At 44.8% G+C, this 21,111-nt stretch overlaps 1 protein-coding gene across 2 annotated transcripts; it reads left to right on the top strand.

Moving 5' to 3' along the window:
• The first annotated feature begins 406 nt into the window (after positions 1-406).
• Positions 407-20,772, top strand: PPIL1 (peptidylprolyl isomerase like 1). Of its 2 annotated transcripts, XM_086371461.1 has the most exons (5): positions 407-494; positions 2,577-2,729; positions 3,628-3,782; positions 18,753-18,821; positions 19,586-20,772. In XM_086371461.1, exons 3-5 carry the CDS (start codon positions 3,629-3,631, stop codon positions 19,804-19,806), a joined length of 444 nt encoding a protein of 147 aa, XP_086227587.1. In that variant the 5' UTR covers positions 407-494; positions 2,577-2,729; position 3,628; the 3' UTR covers positions 19,807-20,772. The 2 variants fall into 2 exon arrangements, with proteins under 2 accessions (XP_086227587.1, XP_086227586.1); XM_086371460.1 differs by lacking the exon at positions 2,577-2,729.
• Positions 20,773-21,111: the final 339 nt, after the last annotated feature.

Genomic DNA, 21,111 nt, shown 5'->3' with positions numbered 1-21,111 from the left:
CCCTTCCGTTCTCTTCCTCTTCTTGGGTCTCAGCACTATTGTGGGACTAAGAAATTCTTCCAAACGTAAGGTTAGGCTTTAACTCTATTAGAAGTGCAGATTTGCCGGTCGGTCACACCCCACCCCATGCCTAAACGAACCAATCAGAGAGTCCATAGAATGGCGCGGTCTCTCTCCACTCGGAGATCACCTCCAATGGAGCTTGGCACTTTTCTCCGACCTAGGAGACAGCTTGCTTTAGCCTCACGCTCTAGATTCTCGGCCTTGGAGGTGCGGGTTGGGGTGGGGGTCTTTCCTCTGCCTGGTCTCAAATCCCCCCAATTTTGGCATCTCTCGAGTTGAACGGCGGGAACCGGAAGCCGGTTGCAGCAGCCGCGGGTCCCGGCGAATCGACGCCGGAAGTAGCGATCGCCTCGGGAGTTTTCCGCCAGCTTCGCCATGGCGGCGATTCCTCCAGACTCTTGGCAGCCGCCCAACGTGTACCTGGAGACCAGGTGAGGGTCCGGCCTCCGGGGCTGGGCTGGTGGAGGCGACGCGGAGTTTCAGGCTTAGCCGCGGGGCTGCGTTCCGGGCTCGCGCCTTCGGAAGGCCAGCCTCCTCGTGGAGGGGCGGTAGTGAGGGCCGCCTTGGGGCTGAGTGGGGACCGCCACTGCCCGCGTCCGAGCTGCACACCCACTTGCGCTGTTAGCGACAGCGGCCCGAGTGCCCGCCTTCTACCCCTCGGTTCATTCATCCTTCATTCAACCAGCGCGCGTTCAGTCTACAGGCCAGGGACGTGGGATCGGAGGGTCAGAGGTGGATGAAACAGCCTTGCCTTTAGAAGCTTACAGTATAGTAAAGGAGACAGACATGTAAATATTAAGGGTTGTAAGTAGGTCCGTTATTTACACAGATTTTTAGGAGAACACAGGAAGAAGCGCATTCATTCCCTCCTGTCAAAGTGATAGTATTGAGCACCAAACAGCGAGTGCCATGTCCCCTGTGTGTAGCATCACGTTTAGTTTACTCCTCTTAGCAACTCAGATCATGTAGGTACTATTCCACCTTCTCTCTAGTTTTAGCAGGGGAAATGTCAAAATTTACAGAGTAAACTGCTTGATTAGTCTTGTAGCTAGTAAAGTAGGGGAGTCTCATTTGGAGTCTGATCTGTTTGCCTGCTGCGCTAGGTTCTTTAGCCCCATTCATTCCATTGCCTCTTTGGAAAAAGTTAAAAGAGATCTTTCCGAAGTAGGACAAATAACCTTAAGTAATTTCTTACTGCTCCAGCAATATAAAATTCAAATTTTGTGGTCTCTCCTTCAAAGGTGATTTTTTTCATCCCATATTTGCCTACCTCTCTCCGCCTACAGTCTTCCATTTGCACATCAATAAGCCAGAGTCCAGCCATTGTCTTTCTGCCTTCCTCTTGCTTGTGCTGCTTTCCTTCAGAGCACAGTTCTCTCAGATGCTGTTTTTGTCCCCTGGCCATCTTGCCTATCTTCTTACAAGGGAAAATTCTACTTTTTCTGGTCAACTTGAAAGTATGTAATTTCTCAACTACCTGTTTTTTTTTTTCTTCTTCTAGTTACAAAATAAATGAAAATTTAAATTCAAGCAGTTGTAGAAGTGTATACAGTAAGAAGTGACAGCCACTCCTGTCTGTAAACACACTACTAATAGTTTGAGAAGACCCTGATGCTGGGAAAGATTGAGGGCAGGAGGAGAAGGGGACGACAGAGGATTGAGATGGTTGGATGGCATCACCGACTCAATGGACATGAGTTTGGGTGAACTCTGGGAGTTAGTGATGGACAGGGAGGTCTGGCGTGCTGCAGTCCATGGGGGTCGCAAAGAGTTGGACACGAATGAGTGACTGAACTGAACTGATGTTGGATGATCTGCAGATCTTTTTCTCTGTACAAAAAGACATCTCTTTTATGTTCTATATTTAAACAATAATAAGACCGTATGATCATACTGTATGTTTTTTTTCTGTAATTTGCATGTAATACATGCAGCCTTCTGTATGGATATTTCATATTTTAGTCATTCCCTCTATGAAGGACATTTAAATTCCTTCTCATTTTTTTGTTAGGACAATTACTGGAATAAACAGCTTTGCACCTATTATATCCTCAAGCACTTTTGTAAGTTTTCACATAGAGTAGAAACTTTAGAAGTTGAAATTGCTGCCAAAAGGTATGCACATTCCAGATTTGTATAGGTTATTTTCTGATTGCTGTTCCAAAAAGTTATTCCCTGTATTTTAAAAGTATCCACCAGAATGTTCCTCTGTAAGAGGAAAAGCACTTAGAACCATGTCTTGCACAGAGTAACTGTTAATCTATGTTAAATGTTAAGAGTGTAAATGAATTGCCACTAGAAAGGCTTTTAGAAAGCTATGTTCTAGCACATACCACATTTATTTATAGAGTCCTTATACTGCGCTTCACACTAGGTATTTAGGCTATACGGAGTTGACTCAATTCTTACATTCTTGGAGCTTGAAGTCTAAGTGAGAGATGAAATGGAGGTAGATGAATGAAATTAAGATAGGAAAGCACCTGTCTTAAATCTCATTTGTTCCTTTTTCTTAGCCACTTTTCAGGGGGAAAAGTGCTCATCACATTGTTGTTGCTCAGTCATGTCTGACTCTTTGCAATCCCATGGACTGCAGCATGCCTGGCATCCCTGTCCTTCACTGTCTCCTGGAGTTTGCTCAGGTTTGGGACAAGGTTTGAAGTAATCAGGTTAGCTTGCCTTTGTTGTACTTTGATACACACAAATTGTACTTTTTTTTTTTTCCATTAATTTTTTTACAAATTTATATGGCCCAAAAATCACTGAAAGCCTTTCTGTCTCTCATTTACTCAGTTTCCACCTCATCCCCAGAAACTTGTGCTGTGTGCTGTGCTTAGTCACTCAGTCGTGTCTGACTCTTTGTGACCCCATGGACTATAGCCTGCCGGGCCCCTCTGTCCATGGGGATTCTCCAGGCAAGAGTACTGGAGTGGGTTGTTGTGCCTTCCTCCAGGGGACCTTCCCAACCCAGGGATCGAACCCAGCTCTCCCGCATTACAAGCGGATTCTTTACCATCTGAGCCACCAGGGAAGCCCATGAATGCTGAAGTGGGTAGCCTATCCTTTCTCCAGGGGATCTTCCTCACCCAGGAATGGAACTAGGGTCTCCTGCATTGCAGGTGGATTCTTTACCAGCTGAGCTGCCAGGGGAGCCCCCAGAAACTTAGGTATATGTAAATAAATGTGAATTCCCAATATTTTAATATCCAACTTAAATAAAGTTATAAACTGGGTGTAAGATTTTTCTCCCTAATTTAGGGGTTAGTTATATTGGTTTCCAATGATCCGTGATTTGTTGTGTATAAGGCATTAGGATTTTTAGTTCTCCATGGTTACTTTGCTTGAAAGAAGGACCAGAAGCCCCAGCATGTTTTCCTCAAAGGAGATGTCTGTGTTTATGTTATTTGCATTGTGTTGTTTTCCTTTGCTGAGCATGAAATCTGATCTTTATCATCATTTCATGACTCAATAAGCTTGCAAATGAAGACTTGTGGAGTGGTCCCATAACGTTCCTGTGTGCCATGACCTTGTTCTTGACTGGAGCTCTACTGTCCTCTTCCCCTGCAGCATGGGGATCATCGTGCTGGAGCTGTACTGGAAGCATGCTCCAAAGACCTGTAAGAACTTCGCTGAATTGGCTCGTCGAGGTTACTACAATGGCACCAAATTCCACAGAATCATCAAAGACTTTATGATCCAGGGAGGTGACCCAACAGGGACAGGTACAGTTAAGTCAGTGATAGTTTCTGAAATCTCATCCTGTTTATAACTGGGTATATGGCAACCAGAGCTCTCTTCCAAGTATCAGGGCCTGGGTTAGTTGATTCTGGCAACCACTTCTGCCCTTGCTACCACACACTCTTCCCCAAACACACGCATATGACGAGAAACCAGTCTTGACTCTTGAGCTTTACAGAGTTTCTCATAACTTCTATGTATTGCTTACTAAGAGCAAATAATATCTGCCTGAATTGTAGTAAGTAGCTCATGTGGTAAAGAATCCACCAGCAATGCAGGAGACCCCAGTTCCATTCCTGGGTCAGGAAGATCCCCTGGAGAAGGGATAGGCTACCCACTCCAGTATTCATGGGCTTCCCTGATGGCTCAGATGGTAGAGTCCACCTGCAATGCGGGAGACCTAAGTTCAATCCCTGGGTTGGGAAGGTCCCCTGGAGAAGGGCATGACAACCCACTCCAGTATTCTTGCCTGAAGAATCCCCATGGACAGAGGGGCCTGGTGGGTTGCAATCCATGAGGTCGCAAAGAGTTGAACACAACTGAGCGACTAAGCACACAGTCTGGATAATCAGAAGAAAGATATTTGCAACGTTTTAAGGAAAAGAAAATAGTGGATTCTTTGATGCACTCATTTAAAAAATATTGAGTACCTACCTTGTGCCAGATCTGAGTTCGAGGGACATGGCTCAGAATAAAGGGAAAAAACCCTCCTGTTCCCAATAAAGCAGGAAAAGGATTCAGTGATAGGATTTTAGTGGAAAAGTCAGGGAAGTCCTGTCTGAGAAGGTGTGGTTGGAACAGGAATCTGAAGGAAGTGAGGGAATGAACCTTGTTATTGAGAGAAGAACATTCCAGTAGGTCCAGAGGCTGTGAGGTGGGAGTCCCTGTAGGAGATCAATTGGGACCTTGTAGGGCATAGTAGTAGAGACTTCGGGTGTTATTCTGAATAAGAGGGGAGCCATTAGAAGGTTTTGAGCAAAAGAGTGACACAATCTGACTTATTCTTTTAAAAGATCACTGAATTCTGTTTGGAGAATAGAGATGGGGCAAGAGTGAGAGCTGGGAACCAGTTAGAAAGCAGCTGTCGTCAGCCAGTCTCGATGTGGCTGGGACTCGCGTGATAGTAGAGATGGTGGTGAGAAGTGACTGGATTCAGGTTATGTTTTGATAGAAACAGAGCCAGTGGAATTTGCTGAGGTTGGAAAGAGGGAGGGGCAAGTGGGTGAGAGGAAGAGATAGTTAGGGATGACTTTAAGGTTCTTGACTTGAATTTAGTAAAATGGGAAAGCTGAGAGAACAGCATGTTTGGATGTGGACCAAGAATTTGGTTTGGGTTTTGGCCACTATGTTTGAAAGACTTGTCAGATCTTCTGTAGAATAAGTAATGGGATATGAGTGTGGAGTTCATGGAAAGGTCTAGGATCGAGGTACGAATTCGGGAGTTACCATCATTTAGGTGGAATTTATTACTGAAATCGGTAGATGCCAGCATTTATACCTTTCAAGGGCCCTTGCTTCTCAATCTGCATTTTCTCTGCTGATTCCTACTCCTGCTCTTTTCCCTTTAAGTCAGCTTGGGTCTCTCTGTGGCAGCTTTTTTCCCGTCTTTTTCTTCTTTGTCATTCTTAATTGTCCTTTGTTTATCCTTTATGACTAAGAGGCATTTTATTTTTTTGATATATATGGACACACTTCAAAATACAGAATATAAAAGAAAGTAGAAAAAAAGAACCAAAAAATCAGTCATAAGGGGGAATTTCCTGCTGGTACAGTGGTTTGGACTCCGTGCCTCCATCTCAGGGGCTTGGGTTTGATCCCTGGTTGGGGAGCTAAGATCCTGCAAGCTGCGCAATGTGGTCAAAACAAGAAAAATCACTCATAAGGATACCTCCTAAGGATCCCTAACCACCGTTAGCTATTTCCCCCAGTATCCCACCTCTCAGAAATAATGAACATTAGCTTTTGGTGACCATTATTCTAGACATCTTGCATTTTAGATACCTAGTTAAAAGGATGGAGCGCCAGCTAGATGGAAATAATTTTAAGAGAATTAGGCTATGTTATGAATACTGTTGTTTTTTAAAGAAAAAGTGTTGTATTTAATTTTGTATCTATTTAACAGAAAAGTTGACTTCTTGCTCTGAAAGATGAGGCAATTATACCTAAATTTCTACCCATTCCTCTTGTTTAGGGAAAACTTAGTTTTGTCTACCTCCTGTGTTGGGAAAAACTCAGTTCTACCCTCCTGGGCTTCTCCTTTACTTTTATGTGCTCGCACAGAACACTTTACTTCTTACACTTCTGGTCACCAAATATATGGAGTTTTCCTCCCCACATCAAGCAATTCCTTGGACACCAGCTGTGTTTGATTAATTTGCTAGAGCAGGCCACAGAACTCGGGGAAACATAAGTGCTTACTTACCAGTTTATTAAAGGATATGACAAAGAATACAGATGAACAGAGATGCTTCAGGTGAGATCTGGAAGGGTGCTGGAGATTGGAACTTCTGTCCTTGAGGAGTTGGGGTGCATCACCCTCCCAATGTGGATGTGTTCGTCTGCTTTGAAGCTCTCTAAAGCCTATACTACTGGGATTTTATGGAGGCTTCCTCCTGTGGGCATGATCAAGTATTAGCTCCATTTCTAGGCTTTCTCCTTCCCTCTCTGGAGAAGGGGCTGGGGCAGACACTGATAATTCTAACTTCTAATTATGACTTGGTCTTTCTGGCGACCAGCCCCCATCCAGGAGCCCCCCAGAATCACCTCATTGAAACAAAAGATGGTCTTCGTGCTCTTATCACTTAGGAATTTATAAAGGTTTCAAGAGCTGTCTGTTAGGGACAGGGTCAAAGACCAAATATTAGAACAAGAAATACTCTTAGTGTTCTTATCACTTGGGAAATTACAAGGGTTTTAGAAGCCTTGTGCCAGGAACCGGGGGTAGGTATCTATATTTTTTTTCCGTTATCTCACATCTGTCCTCCCTCCTTTGCTCCCAATTTTGTGTTAGTTTTGTTTTTCCTTATCAGAGTTTAGAGCGTTTTCTATACTGCACCCATGAGTCCTTCAGTTACAGAGTGGGTTTACATTTTCAGAGGGTTCAGCGCTCACCACTAGGCTTTTCTATTTGTAAGTACTAGAAGGCAGAAATGGCTTTTATTGCAAGGGCTGGAGGGTGTTATATTTTTTAATTCAATCATGTTTAACAATTTCTTCCAGTTAAAAAAAGACCATGACTATGTACACTTGGGCCAGACAAATTCCCTCAGATTTTTGCAGACAATTCTGCTCCATTGCCTTCTGGTTTAGAACATAGCTGTGGAAAATACTGAGGCCAGATTTGCTCCTTCCTTCAATACAGGGAAACATTTTTTTTGTATTTCTGAATATTTTCTCTTTTATACTTACTGGATTTTCTATTTCATGGAACTGGTTTTTCTTTGTTTCATCACCTCCACCTTCCGTATCTGTCACATTTCTTCTGAGTAAGTGAGGTGATGTTTTTCTATTTTTTCCTGCACCCGCTGAAATAATCTCAGACCTTTACTCTGGCTTATTCAATTTTGAGTCATGTCTGTTCTGTTCTTTACTGCTCTGACTTATTTATTAGTGCTGTCTTCGTGTCATTTGGCTCTCAAACTTTGCAGAGAACTTGCTCTGCAATCTTTTCACCGTATCCTGTTGATTTATATTACCTTGTCTTTGAGCTCTTGTTTTGTTGAATTTTTCTTACTGTTGAAGCGTCTGTAGCTGCGACAGCCACGAAGAAGCCCTTCTTGGGTCATATTTTCTCCCTCCTTCCGTTTGTTGTGTATGTTCGCACAGTCTCCGTGCCACTTCTTGTCGCCTTATCCATGCTTAGTGTCGGAACCTGCACTGAGCTTACCTTTTATTCGCTTGGGTACAGTGTAAGTGGACTCTCTTTGTCACTGTCCCCACCTATGTGGGACCAGCTACCTTTCCCATACCAAATACTCGGTTGCCAACTTCTGCTCTGTCTTCCCAGACTTCATGCTAGTGGTGTCCTTCTGCCCTGGGCCCTGGGCAGCCCTTGAGTGTAGCTGGAGCCAAGGAAGAAGCCTCATACCATTTATCATTCTCAGCTGTGTTTCCACAACAGAAGATAAATTAGCAAGAGAATAGCCTACAAATTCATTTCATATAAGTTGTGCATGACATTTCCTTTACAAGGAAATGGAGACCTGAAAAGGTCTGAGCGTTTCTATGCAAGCGTTGATTGAGTGGAAAGTTGTGGGAAGATGTTACCGGACAGAAGTGGGTATGAGTATGAGCTCAGTGTAGTAAACTAGGGGAGACGTAGCAAGGCTTGTTCATTCAGATTTCTCTTGATGTCCTTCTTTCTTGGAGGTAGGAATGTTCCGTTCCTCTGGGTGTACGAAGGGTGTCTCTCACTTGAGGGTCTTTATGCCCACTTCAGGGGAAGGTAAGAAAGTCCTTCCTGTACCTGCTATTTCTCAGATTCCTTCAACTTGAAATATTCAGTATGGAACCTTACTTTGGAGTAGTGTATCCTAATCCCCCATCATGGCCCTGTGTTCCTCCTGCCCACTAAGGTGGCCGTTGCTGGTAGCCTGACCGCCACCGCTGAATGCCTGTGGTGTGTGGGCTTCTCCTTAACTTCTTCAGGGCTATTCACCTACTCCCCTTGTTGGCTTCACAGAATTGGAGGGCATGTGTAATAATTCTCTGGGTGACGTGCCTCCTTTCCTGATTTCTCCTTTTAAGGAGTGCAGGAAGAAGAATCTCTTAATTCTTTCCTTGACTGACTTTTCAGAATCTTTGGAATAAGATTGTCTCTCTTTTCCAATTTGGTTTTTGCTGATGAATTTTTGACTTGGAAAGAGATTGAATTTTTGGGGTTTGCTTCATCCGTTATTGGAGGGGGCAGAGTCTAATTCTGCTTCACTCCACTTTCTTAGTCTGAAAATGTCCTGTCAACACGTTGATGTACTTCTTTCCTGTCTTCCTTCTCTCCTTTGTTATGAGATAAAATTTTAATTTATAACACCAGTAGAACTGAGAGTGTCCTTGATTAGTGTACAAGAATTGGAAGTGACTCAGATGTGAGTGCTCATATCAGAGCTTCCCAATATTTCTATACTTGGTTCTCAATCCTTCATAATGTCACACACATTTCCCTGATGTAATTTTAATGAAATTGAATCACTCAAAAGATTTCCAAATAATTGCATCCAACCTCAAGTATAGTGAGTAGTTGAGCTAAGCCTGCTGGCAGGCCTGTGACGGAAGGCAAGCAGGAATTGGGCCCTCCTGGGTCCTGAGTATGGACTGCTAGCTGATTAGGTAACACAAGATATGCTGCGCGTGGCATCCTGAGCTCCTCAGCAGGTCAATGAATCATTTCCATCCCCACCTGTCCCTCAGTCTGGCTTCTCTGTAACTATACTTTGCATGATCTTTCTGATACACCTTTGCCAGATGTTTTCTGAGTTCGGCTATCTTTGACCTCCTGTTCATTTTAAACCATCTTTTTCTTTTAAATCTCCCTTACTGTAATAATGCTGTGTGGAAAGCGCGCTTAGCCCTCTGAATGTCTCCTGTGTCTTGTCTGCTGACCTCTTGTCTCCCCTCCCTGTGTGACCTGGCTCCCGTCAAGCTCTCCTTTCACTCTTCCCGCTCTGCACTTGGCCTCATGGTGCTCGCCGGCTGCCGTGATTGCACTGATTAACTACACGCTGATTATGCTGTGCATCGCCCTCACTGATTTCATCTCACCTCTTAGTAGCTCCAGGAACACCTGAAATGTAAAGTGTTGAACAGCAAGCTCATTGTTACTTTTATTCATTTGATGAATGTTTGGTAAGAGTCTGCGGGGTATCCTGTACTATTCCAAGGTCTGTGAGGAGTATTTAAACATTAGAAGCCAAGGCATTTTTCTCTTCCTTGCAGAGCTCCCTGCCCTGCCAGGAAGACAAGGTACTCGTTATAAGAAACAACAGGAAAGTAATAACATGGAGGCTTCCCTCATAGCTCAGTTGGTAAAGAATCCGCCTGCAGTGCAGGAGACCCCGGTTCAAATCCTGGGTTGGGAAGATCCGCTGGAGAAGGGATAGGCTACCCACTCCAGTCATCTTGGGCTTCTCTTGCAGCTCAGCTGGTAAAGAATCCACCTGTAATGTGGGAGACCTGGGTTTGATCCCTGAGTTAGGAAGATCCCCCGGAGAAGGGAACAGCTATCCACTCCATTATTCTGGCCTGGAGAATTCCATGGACTGTATAGTCCAAGGGGTTGCAAAGAGTTGGACACAACTGAGTGACTCACTTTCAGAAAGTAATAATACAATAAATATGCACATTCATGGTTATACGCTTTCGGTTATCTATAGAACATAGGTTGGAATAATTCATAATAAAAGAAAAGTACAGTGGAAGTGGGACTGGAATGGGATGGAAGCATATTTTGAGGTGAGCCTTAAAGGAAATGTAGAATTTTAACTCTTGAGAGGACAGGGAAGGGCATTTTAGATTTCAGAATGAATGCAAAGAGGAGGCGCAAGGGAGAGAGGCCTCTGGGGTGTGAGGGAGAGCTGTCACCCCGGCATCGTGTCTCGCACTGGGACTGGCGGTGACGCAGCCCAACTACCTCTCCACACCCAGGACAGATGCCGGAAATGTGATTTCTAAGGCCCCTGAACTGTGTGTTTAAGGGATAGTAAGGGAGGACCAGTTAGGGACAGAGTGCAGAGTAGTAGGAGAGAGAGTGGGGTTTAGATCAGGCCAGTTCATGGAGATTCACAGACGGAAGTTCAGGTTTGATCCAGCATCATCAGGGACCATTTGGGATGCTTTGTAAGGAAAGTATGTGAGGACATTTAATCCACCCGTGGTCCGTGCAAGGTAATGTAGTGTTGGGGTGAACAGAGGGTTGTGGAGCCTGGTGGGCTTGGGGTTGAATCTTGGCTTCACATGAACACTTTTTAATTGTAGACAAGTTATGTAACCTCGCTGAGCTTCTTATCTGTAAATGGGGAGTGTGGTTATATGTACCTCATGGGGTTATTGTGAGTAGTAAATGAGCAGATGTTTGTAAAATGGTTAGCGCAGACTTGATACAAAATACGAGCGCAGAAACATACGGTTTTTATTATTCATTTTGGTTATTAATTCATTTAACAAATGTCTGTTGGACTCCAGGCATTATTTGAAGAGCTGGGGATACAGTAATGACTAAGAAAGCCCTTGTGAAACTCATCCTAGTAGGAGAGAGTGAACAAATAAGTACATGATACGGGTGACAAATGATACAGAAAAAACGATGGATAAGGGGGAGAGCAGGGATTCTCAGTCTTGGCATCACTGACATGCTGGGCAGGGCAGTTCTTTGTTGTGGGAGTGTCCTGTGCCTTGTAGGATGTTTAGCTGCTTCCTGGACCTCTACCCCCAGATGCCAGTAGAATCCCTCGGTGTGATAAGCAAAAGTATCTGCACGTATTGTTCAGTGTCCCCAGGGGGCAGAGTGTCGCCTGGTTGAGAACCACTGGGATATGGAGAGAGGTGGTATTGTGGATAGTGTGATTAAGGAAGACCTCTGGGAGGTTATGTGAGTGGAGCTCTGGGTGAAGTAAAGTAGTGCGCCGTGAGACTGTCAGGGCCGGGCCATCCAGAGGGAGCAGCAGTCAGAGGCCTCAGTGCAGTGTGCTCTGCAAGAACAGCAGAGGCTGGTGTGGCTGGAGCAGGTGGCGAGGGCGAGAGTGGCGGGGGGCCCTGGAAAGTGTTGTAAGTTGTTGTGAAGACTTTGCATTTTGTCCTAAGTGTGGAGAAGTGTCACTGGAGGATTTTGAGCAGAGGTCTGCCATGATCAGACTTGTTTTAAAAGGATCCCCCTGAGTTCCACTTGGAGGATAGACTAGTGAGGAAAGCTGGAGGCAGGGAGGCCAGTTAGATGGTTTCATTGTTGTCAAAGCTAAAGCTTGTGGTTTGGACTACGGTGATAGCGGTTCCCTGGGTGCTGGTCCTCTGGGAAGCACATGCCTGGATAGAGTTAGGAGGTCAAGAGATTTAATGGGGTAACACCTGTGAAAGATAAAGGGGTGAGGGAGCAAGGACTGGAAAGAGAAGTCGTCACGTAACAATGCAGGTCTAACATCTGTGACAGAGGAGAAGGAAGCAGAGAAGGGAAGCAGAGGAAAGTGAAGAGCTGTAGTAAAGGTGGGATATCAGGAAGGGCGGCAGCAGCTATGAGACGCTGCTCGCAGATCAGGCAGGGTGAGGCCTGACGACTGACTGTTGGACTTAATGACGACGTAGTGGTACCGACGACCTTGACAAGAGCCGTCTCCACGGAGTGGTGAAGGCAAGCATCTGGATGGAGAGCATCAAGAGGCCGGAGAAGGGGGGTGGAGTTTTTCTGGGAATTGATGCAGAGACATAGGGGGAAACTTGGAGACAGTGTTTGTTACTGTTGCCGTTTTTCCAAAATGGGAAATAGTAATACCATGCTTTTATGCTGATAGGAATGATGTACTAGAAAGTTGATATAGGACAGCGGAACATCGGAGTTGCAGAGTTTTTTAAAGGTGAATGGGCTTGATTGGTGTGTGGTGGTAGGATAATCATTTGGACAGTTTGAGTGTATTAATAACGGAAGAGGGAAAGTAAACGGGTAGAGATGTAGGAAGGAAAGAGAATTTGGTGGTGAAAATATGTGCAAGTTCTCATCTTTTTCTCAGTGAAATAAGAAGCAAAGTTACCCACAAAGAGCAAGGAGCAGCCAGGGAGTAATGGAGGTTTGAAGACGAATTAGAATAAGCTCAGGCAGACTGACTCCCAAGGTGGATCATGATCTACAGTCACCTCTCACAGAAGATGTTCAGATTACCTCAAAGGGGGCTCATCATCACTGATGCCGCTCTGTGTGCTTCATGTTATATATCACATGGTTTATATATGACATGCATGCTCTCATTTAATTCTTGTAACAGTCCTATGAAATGTATGAAATATAATTCTATGAAATATAATTTCTACTACTATTCCTGCTTTACAGACAAGGAAACTGAGGTTTAGAGAGGGTAAGTGTCTTGCTTAAGGTTGCACAACTAGTCTGCGGTGAAGTGGGACCCAAAATCCAGATCTCTTTGACCCCAAAGGCAAGTGAGCCTGAGAGGACTCTTATCTTAAGAACGTAAAGCTTCTTGGGAACTGTAGTGTCATTTGCTGTGTTAGATCTGGTATCTGGCATTTGCCCTGGCAATCCACTAGCAGCCCCACTAGTCAGCTTCCCCTTCCTACTGTTAACTAACCAAGTGGTTGTATCAGTTTCGGATCCTTTTGGCTGCAAGTAACAGAAAACCACGGAGGCTTTGTTTTTTTCATGTGACAGTATGTCTGGAGTTAAGCAGTTGTGGGCATTGGTTCCCCTGCCCAGTGGAGTTGTCAGGGATCCAGGCTTGCTGGATCCACTCCTCCATTCTTAGTGCTTTGGCCTTTGGTACCAAACTTGTCTTATGGTTGCAAGATGGCTGCCGTTGCTGCTGACATCACCTCTGCTTTCCAAGGAGGAAGATGAGAGACAGAGGAGTCTCCCTTTTTGTCAGGAAAGCTGTAGCTTTCTTAGAAGCTCTATTCAGTGGCTTCCGTATACGTTAGTAAGTCAGAACTGGGTCATCTGGTCACCCCTAGCTGCAAAAGGGACTGGTCAGTACCTGCCTTCTTTGTCTCTGAGGTTGAGGCAGGCTGTGGAGAAGGGGTTGGAAATGCTCAGAAGACAGCTTCAGTATCTGTTAGAGGCTTCCTTGCTGAAAGAGAGGCTTTGATTGGATTGTGGTTAGTCACCTTCTCATGTCAAATGCCCCAAGCAGAGCTTTCACACGGGCCTCCTAATGAGTAAACTGGCTGACCTTTGGCTGCTTTAGGGCTGGATATTGATCCATGATCCCATCAGCTATGGGAGAGGTGGGGACAGGTAGCACCAAGTTTGGTGATCTTTGTGTGGGAGACCACTCTGCATGTCTCAGATGCCACTTCAGTTCATCTTGAGAGGTTTCTGTAGTCGGTGAGGAGCAGGAGGAACAGACATCAGAGGACTTTTGGGAATAAGAAAGGATTTATGTTTTGTTAGTTTTAAGAAACAGAAAGCACGGGTCATATGGAAACAGTTTAAGGAATTTCAACTGCAAAAAAATTCTTTGTGCCAGAAGATCCCATTAAAAGAGTGAAAAAAGTAAACTGGAAAAAAATACTTGCAAAAGCATTCACTGACAAAGGATCAGTATCTAGAATAATCCTACTAGTGAAAAAAAAAATACACACACACACACACACACACATTGTAAAATGTCAGACCACTCAGTTGAAATGTGGCTATTGACAGAGGAGGAAAGCTAAATAACCACTAAACATGAAATTTTGCATAGCTCCAGGGAAACGCAGTTTAAAACACAAGAGAGCTGACACACATTAGAAAGCCTGGCAAAAGGACCTCAGGCAGTGAGAGTGAGAGCACTAGGGGGCGGTGCACATTGGGGCCACATCTGACGAGATAGTTGGGGAAATGTAGTAACGGTGAAACGCTCATAACCTGTGAGCCTGCACGTCCCCCAGTGAGGTATCATCCCTGAACACTCCTGCACTTGTGTTCGGGAGACAGTAGAAGAATGGTTATTGCAGCATAGTTTATGATAGCAAAAACATGGGCAAGATCCTAAATATCCATCGCCATGAGAAAAGATAAGATTGCAGTGTAATCAGAGCTGCCTGGAACAAAATGGATGAATATCACTTACAGTGTGAGCCAAAAAAAGCTAATTGCAGAAGAATATATAGAGTATTGGAGAAGGAAATGGCAACCCACTCCAGTATTCTTGCCTGGAGAATCCCATGGACAGAGGAGCCTGGTGGGCTACAGTCCATGGGGTCGCACAGGGTCGGACATGGCTGAGCGACTTAGCATAGCACATTTATATAAACTTAAGAGCATGCAAACAACAGTATCCTTGTTTAGGGATGCAGACAATATGTAGTAGAAAAGAAAATGCACAGAAATTACAAATTCCTGGTCAGAATAGTATCTGAGAGGAAAGTGAGCCCACAGCCCTTGTTAGCTCTTGGGGAATAGCGGAGTTGAGAGAGGGAAATGGGGTGGGGGGTGTGTGCTTGGGGTCTTTGGGTCTGAAACCGTCTGGTGTCATTTCAGGAAGTTCCAAAGAGTTCCCAGTACCACAGTTCTTTACATCTCAGCACGGAAAGAATTCAGTGAGAGGCAAAGAGATATAGATAAGTGATTTATTAGAATAGGACGCTTGTGTGGTTTACAGGTGGGCAGGCGAGGGGTTGCCACGTCCTGAGAACTTGCTGGGCTACAGTTTTATAATCAAAGGAAAAGCGGGGAGCCAGGGGAAGAACTTTTTTTGTCTTTTCTGAGTAGACATTATGTTTCTATCATCAGTTCCTCCTCCAGGTTGCATAGGAAAGTTTTTCATCCCTATATGGTCAAGTTAGGTCCACAAATTACTGTGCATTTTATGTGTACAGAGAGCGCGTCCTGGGGCTCATTAACTTACTGAGCTTACTGGGCAGGATGTGGGGCTAATGCCACTGTTGTTTAGGGGCAGGTCTCATGCTTCTAAGCAAGCCTGCTCTTTATTGTTAACTTGCAGGGGTCTCCCATGTTTTTTCTACTTAGAGTCCCCTGATGGGGTTAATTACTTAATCACCTACTTTGTCCCTTTACTCTGTCCCTATCAGACTCCCGTATTTTCTTTCTTTCTTCTTTTTCTTTTTATTTATTTGGCTACACCAGGTCTTAGTTGCGGCATGCAAACCCTCAATTGCAAATTCTCAAATGTGGGGATCTAGTTCCCTGAACAGGGATTTGAACCTGTGCCTCCTGCATTGGGAGTGAGGAGTCTAGCCACTGGACCTCCAGGGGAGTCCCTGCACACTTTTATTCCTTGAGAGGAGGGTGCACAGTTGTTTGTCATATTACTCTCTGTATTATGTCTGAAATATTACATATTTTGAGTAAATATGTGAAAGAGAGGACTGAAGAGTGAAAGAACTTGGAGAGTAGAGTGTGGAAACAGGCCTGTGCTTGTGCCAGAGGAGCCCACAGTGCATTTTGACCGCAGAGCTTCCTAGTTGTTGGCTTTGTTTGTGATCATTGACCTGTTGTGCTCTTGCACCAGACAACTCTTTAATTACTCCTGTCCTCCTACCGTCTCTGCCCTATTCCACATGCCCAAAGGAATGCTTTGATTGGAATTATTTGTCTTTCTGACATTTTGCTGCAAACCCTACTGAACTGAATTAAGTTATGAAAAGATAACATTATGACTAAACTGTCTTCATGGCCCGAAGTACTTGTCAAACTATGTACTGGTCAAACTATGCCTAGTGAGTAAAAAGGGGCCTCCAGGCCCTTTCTTCTCATCTCCTGGTTGCTTAAACTTCAGGCTTCATCTACGAGGCTCTGGCAGTCCTTGACTTGCAGAGATCATGCTTCTGAGCTGCTGAACTTCACCCTCAGCTTGCTCATTCAAGCCCTGGGGGTAGGGCTTGACCTGGATTTGTCCACATAGCCCTGTTTCTCCTCTTTCATCTTCAGCCCTAGCCCTGCAGCTAACCCCCCTACCTTCACCCCAGGCTCAAGCAGGAACCTTGACCCTGTAGTCAGAGGGAATGTATTGGTTATATAAATGCTGTTTGGAGGTATACTGACAAGATGGGATTTTTGGAATGAATTTTTACATAGTTTGGTAGCTCAGTAATTTTCCAGAAGCTTAGGTAGCCTGGGCCAGGTGGGAGGTTTCCCCAACTCTGTTAGGATTCACCCCCATGCCTCTACATGAGAACAGTGTTTCCTTCCTGAACCGGGGGCTGTGACACGCTCCCTGTGGTGGAGCATCCTAAAAGATAAAGCAAAGGATTTTTTTTTTTTTTTTTACCATGGAAACATCTTAGCAGGGCCCAGGGCTCTCTGGGGGTGGACATGGTGCTTTAACATGCTACTTTCACAGCAGGCTGTAAAAGAAAGTGAGCTCCCTGCCTCTGGCCAGTTTCCTGGCTGCCAGGCAAGCAGAATAAGCTGGTAAAATCCACTGTTCACTGTGTTTCAGGATGTTTTGTCTTGACTGGTCAACTTGAAAGTGAAAGTCACTCAGTCATGTAAGACTCTTTGTGACCCCAGGACTGTACAGTCCATGGGATTCTCCAGGCCAGAATACTGGAGTGGGTAGCCTTTTTCTTCTCCAGGAGATCTTCCCAACCCAGGGATTGAACCCAGACCTCCCACATTGCAGGCAGATTCTTTACCAGCCGAGCCACAAGGGAAGCCCAAGAGTACTGGAGTGGGTAGCCTATCGCTTCTCCAGCAGATCTTCCCAAACCCAGGAATTGGACCAGGGTTTCCTGCATTGCAGGTGGATTCTTTACCAGCTAAGCTATCAGGAAAGCCCCGAGAAGCCAAAATAGTTCAACAAGGCATATGGTTGACTAAATAATTGATTAGGAAAGTTATCTCCTATTAGGACATTTTTTCCTGTGGTAAATTCTTATTTAACATATCATTTTTTTCTAACAATAAACCTGGGTGCCCAGCATAGCAAGAGTATGGACTGTTGTATCAATAATATAAATAATGTGGTGGTGGTTACCAGCAAATTGTTCCCAGTGCCATGTTTCTTCATATCCTCCTTATGTTGTAGCCACATGTTCCGGGAAACAAACTCACTCAGAAAGACAATGCAGATAGTGGAGTGCAGTTTGTTACACCGGCAGGCCCAAGGCAGAGTCTCCTCTTAGCCGAGGACCCCGACCAGTTTTTGTGAAAACTTTATATACCCTAAGTGTACTTGTTCAAACCCACCTCCCCAAATTCCTTGAAACTAGTCTGGACAAGGTAAAAGAGAGATACGATCAAAGTTAACCCATGATTTATGTGTCACAAGACTAGATAAACAGTGGATATTTATCAATAGCCCTGTGGTCATATCCCTATAAACATAATGGAATTTACCACTTTGTTCTGTTACAGAGATAATTAGCATATTCTTTTAGGCAATGGAGAGTCCAAGTACAAGTCTTGAGGCTCTTTTATCCGGGGGTCTGATTTTCCATTGGTGTGCCATTTCTATAGACACCGGGCTCAGAGTTCAGAGTCCACTGGGAGGGTGACCATGCGTGTAGCCTAATGTTCGCAGCCTGGCCTGAGATGGAGTCCAGCTCTGCCTGTCTCCTCCTTCACTTACAGTATGTGGCCTGTCCTCTTAAAGAATTCTGCTTACTGTAATATTATTATTTTCTGCCACATTGCCACTTAGCACTGTCCCTTTTTCTCCTTAAGCTAGTTATCTGACTTAAATGATTCTTTTTCCCCTTCATCTAGGTTAAGGTAGTGAATAGGTTTCAATTCTTATGCCATCTCTGATCCATTGAAAATAGCTGTCTGGAGTTGTGGGTGGGTACAGATTCAGAGGCCAATCTGAGCTCTGCAGGGAAAAATGCTGATTAATTAGCAATGTCTGTGACGGGCACAGGCTTAGGTCTTAGACCACTCCTGTCTGAAGTACTCATAAAAATGTAAAAAATTAAGAAAGCTCTTAACACGTCAAGTCATGAATGGTGGTTATTGTAGATTGTTAGATTCAGGAGAATTTGCTATTCCTTTGATAATGATCTATGTTTTCTGTATTTTGACAGTGAACATGTATTACTTTAATAAGCAGGAAAAAAAAAACAGTGTTATTTTGAAGAGAAACGTCCTACCTAAATGAAACTGGTGATTTGAATGTGCTGTGTCAGTGCTTGATTCTGCTGCTGGGCTGTGTGGTTGCAGTGTACTTAGCGGGCGGCTGGGTGTGCGCGGTGATCTTCCTTTCCCGTACTCCAAACAATCTTTTGGCCCTGGACCGTAGTTCTTGTTGTGTGGTGGGATGTGAGACTGACTGACTGGTTTCCCATCTTCTAACTGGCAGGTCGAGGTGGTGCGTCTATCTATGGCAAGCAGTTTGAAGATGAACTTCATCCAGACTTGAAATTCACAGGTAAGTGTACAATCTGGCTGGACTGGGTAGGAAGAGGGAGTGGATTTTAAAAGCTCACTCTTTTGGCAGTGATTCAGGGTGACTGCCTGACGCCATGGCGTGGTGCCATGTAGCTGCCCAGCTGCAGCGCCCCAAAGAGCTCTGGCCGATTAGAGAAAGCGGCGCCTCTCGGAGTCCTGAGTGATTCAGAGCACTGGTCTGAGTGATCTCAATTCTCACTGCTTGTTGAATGTTGCAAGAAAGCAAAAGATTCTGCAAAGAAGCAGGAGACCTTCCTGGATTTTTGAGGGGAATTGAGAACCTGGTCCAGCAGTTAGCAGGGATCATGATGGATATAAGCTGAGGAATAGGTGAAGACAGGGCTTCCCTGTGGGCTCAGAGGGTAAAGTGTCTGCCTGCAATGAGGGAGACCTGGGTTTGATCCTCGGGTCAGGAAGATCCCCTGGAGAAGGAAATGGCAATGCGCTCCAGTACTCTTGCCTGGAAAATTCCATGGATGGAGGAGTCTGGTAGGCTACAGTCCATGGGATTGCAAAGAGTCGCACATGACTGGGCAGCTTCACTTCAGGTGAAAACAAGGAAGAGGAGGCCATTGGGGTAGTCCAGTTGTCAGTCTCTGTGCGAGAGTAGAGAGCCTGCCCTGAGGGCAAGATTGTCCAGTTGGGTGCTTGGTGTGGCTTCTTTCTATCCCTAGGCTGGTATAGCAGGTCCAGGCTGGAGTGTCAGGGTTACTCATACTCTTTCCTCTTCCTTTTTGCCACCAGGGGCTGGAATTCTCGCGATGGCCAATGCAGGGCCTGACACCAACGGCAGCCAGTTCTTTGTGACCCTGGCTCCCACCCAGTGGCTTGATGGCAAGCATACCATTTTTGGCCGTGTGTGTCAGGGTATAGGCATGGTGAATCGAGTTGGAATGGTGGAAACAAACTCCCAGGACCGCCCCGTGGACGATGTGAAGATCATTAAGGCATACCCTTCCGGGTAGACTTGCTGCCCTCTCGGCCACACCCTGGTCTTCGGAGATGGCCCCAACAAACCAGTTTGCAGATGACCTAGAATGACTCATAACTCTAAACTTCATTTTGGCCTTGCAAATCTGAGGCACTGAGGAGGCCTGGGGTCTTGGGTGAGTTAGAGATGGAAGTATATTTTGATCAGATGCTTCTTTTCTCTTCCCCAGTGCCTGCGTTGACTGAGCATTTGCAGAAATGCTCTTACACGATCTTTCACAGATAGCTGCTCACTGCACATGACCCACACTGCTCCTTCTCGTGTGTGTCTGCTTTATGTACTTCAAACAAAGTGAAGCCAACTCTGTCATTTCGCAGTGCCTAACAACCTCTTGTAGAAATTTATATTCTGGCCTACACTGCAGTCTTTAGTGGCTGACAGCCATAGAATTCAAAACCAAGTAGTGTCTATCAGCCTTCTTAACTGTGTGCGCCCCCTATTTCGTCTCTTGCATTTGTTCTTCCAGGGATTGTATGCATCTCTGTATATATTTTTCCTCTCAGAACATCAACACTGCTGTTTCTGACACTTAGACATCCCACGCAAAGCCACTTTGAATTTTTGCCAAATGAAAAATGCATCCAACAATCAAGTTTCTAAGAAGGTGTCAAGTGGGGAATGATAATGTGTAATAATCGAGAAATGAATTTATTAAAAAGAAGCAGGCGCATTGACCATTTTTTCTCCAGGAAGGAGTAGAAATCTGTAGTGAGCATAAAGGCAGACTGTGAGTTCTCCTTAAAAAAGCAGTATTCTCATAAAGGAGAAGCACCACTTAAGTTTTTTTAAACTAAGACTTAAGAGAAATTAGGTAAGAGAGTTTATATGTATTTTTTTAATCTTTGTAATTTTTTTTAAGGAGGGAGTGGTGAGGGAAAGGAAGTTAATACCTATGGAATGCATAGAAACTTCCAAAATAAAATGCCATTGATGGTTGAAATCACTGCTGTAGTCTGATCTTAAACATTGTACGAGGTTCTAACAGCCATTCGGACCTCTGAATCATCTCAAGTAGTACTTATTGTAGGACTGATCTTTAGGCTTTCATATCATTTTAGGTTTGGGGATCTCTAGTAGATTTCTGCCATCCAAGAGGAGGTTTGACTTTTAAATGGAGGTACCAGAGAAGGAAGTTAAGTGATGTCGACCAGCATTTCTGAGTGAGGGGGACGCCCCTGTGGATTAACCACGTGGATGTGCTGAGATACCTGAACCAATAGGTGAACTTGCAGGAGATACACCCGCGTGTCATCATGAACTCAGGGGCAATGTGTGATGT

This window comes from Bos grunniens, chromosome 23 (assembly GCF_055505025.1).
Source record: "Bos grunniens cultivar Pamir isolate PY7600 chromosome 23, Bosgru_T2T1.0, whole genome shotgun sequence".
Taxonomy (NCBI): Eukaryota; Metazoa; Chordata; class Mammalia; order Artiodactyla; family Bovidae; genus Bos; species Bos grunniens.
This window is presented reverse-complemented; position numbering and strand designations above follow the sequence as displayed.

Excerpts from the sequence above, each read along its gene's own strand:
- PPIL1 (XM_086371460.1), top strand. The coding sequence starts at position 439 with ATGGCGGCGATTCCTCCAGACTCTTGGCAGCCGCCCAACGTGTACCTG. Across the intron at positions 3,783-18,752 it reads AGGTGACCCAACAGGGACAG|GTCGAGGTGGTGCGTCTATC; the intron begins GTACAGTTAAGT and ends TCTAACTGGCAG. Across the intron at positions 18,822-19,585 it reads TCCAGACTTGAAATTCACAG|GGGCTGGAATTCTCGCGATG; the intron begins GTAAGTGTACAA and ends TTTTGCCACCAG.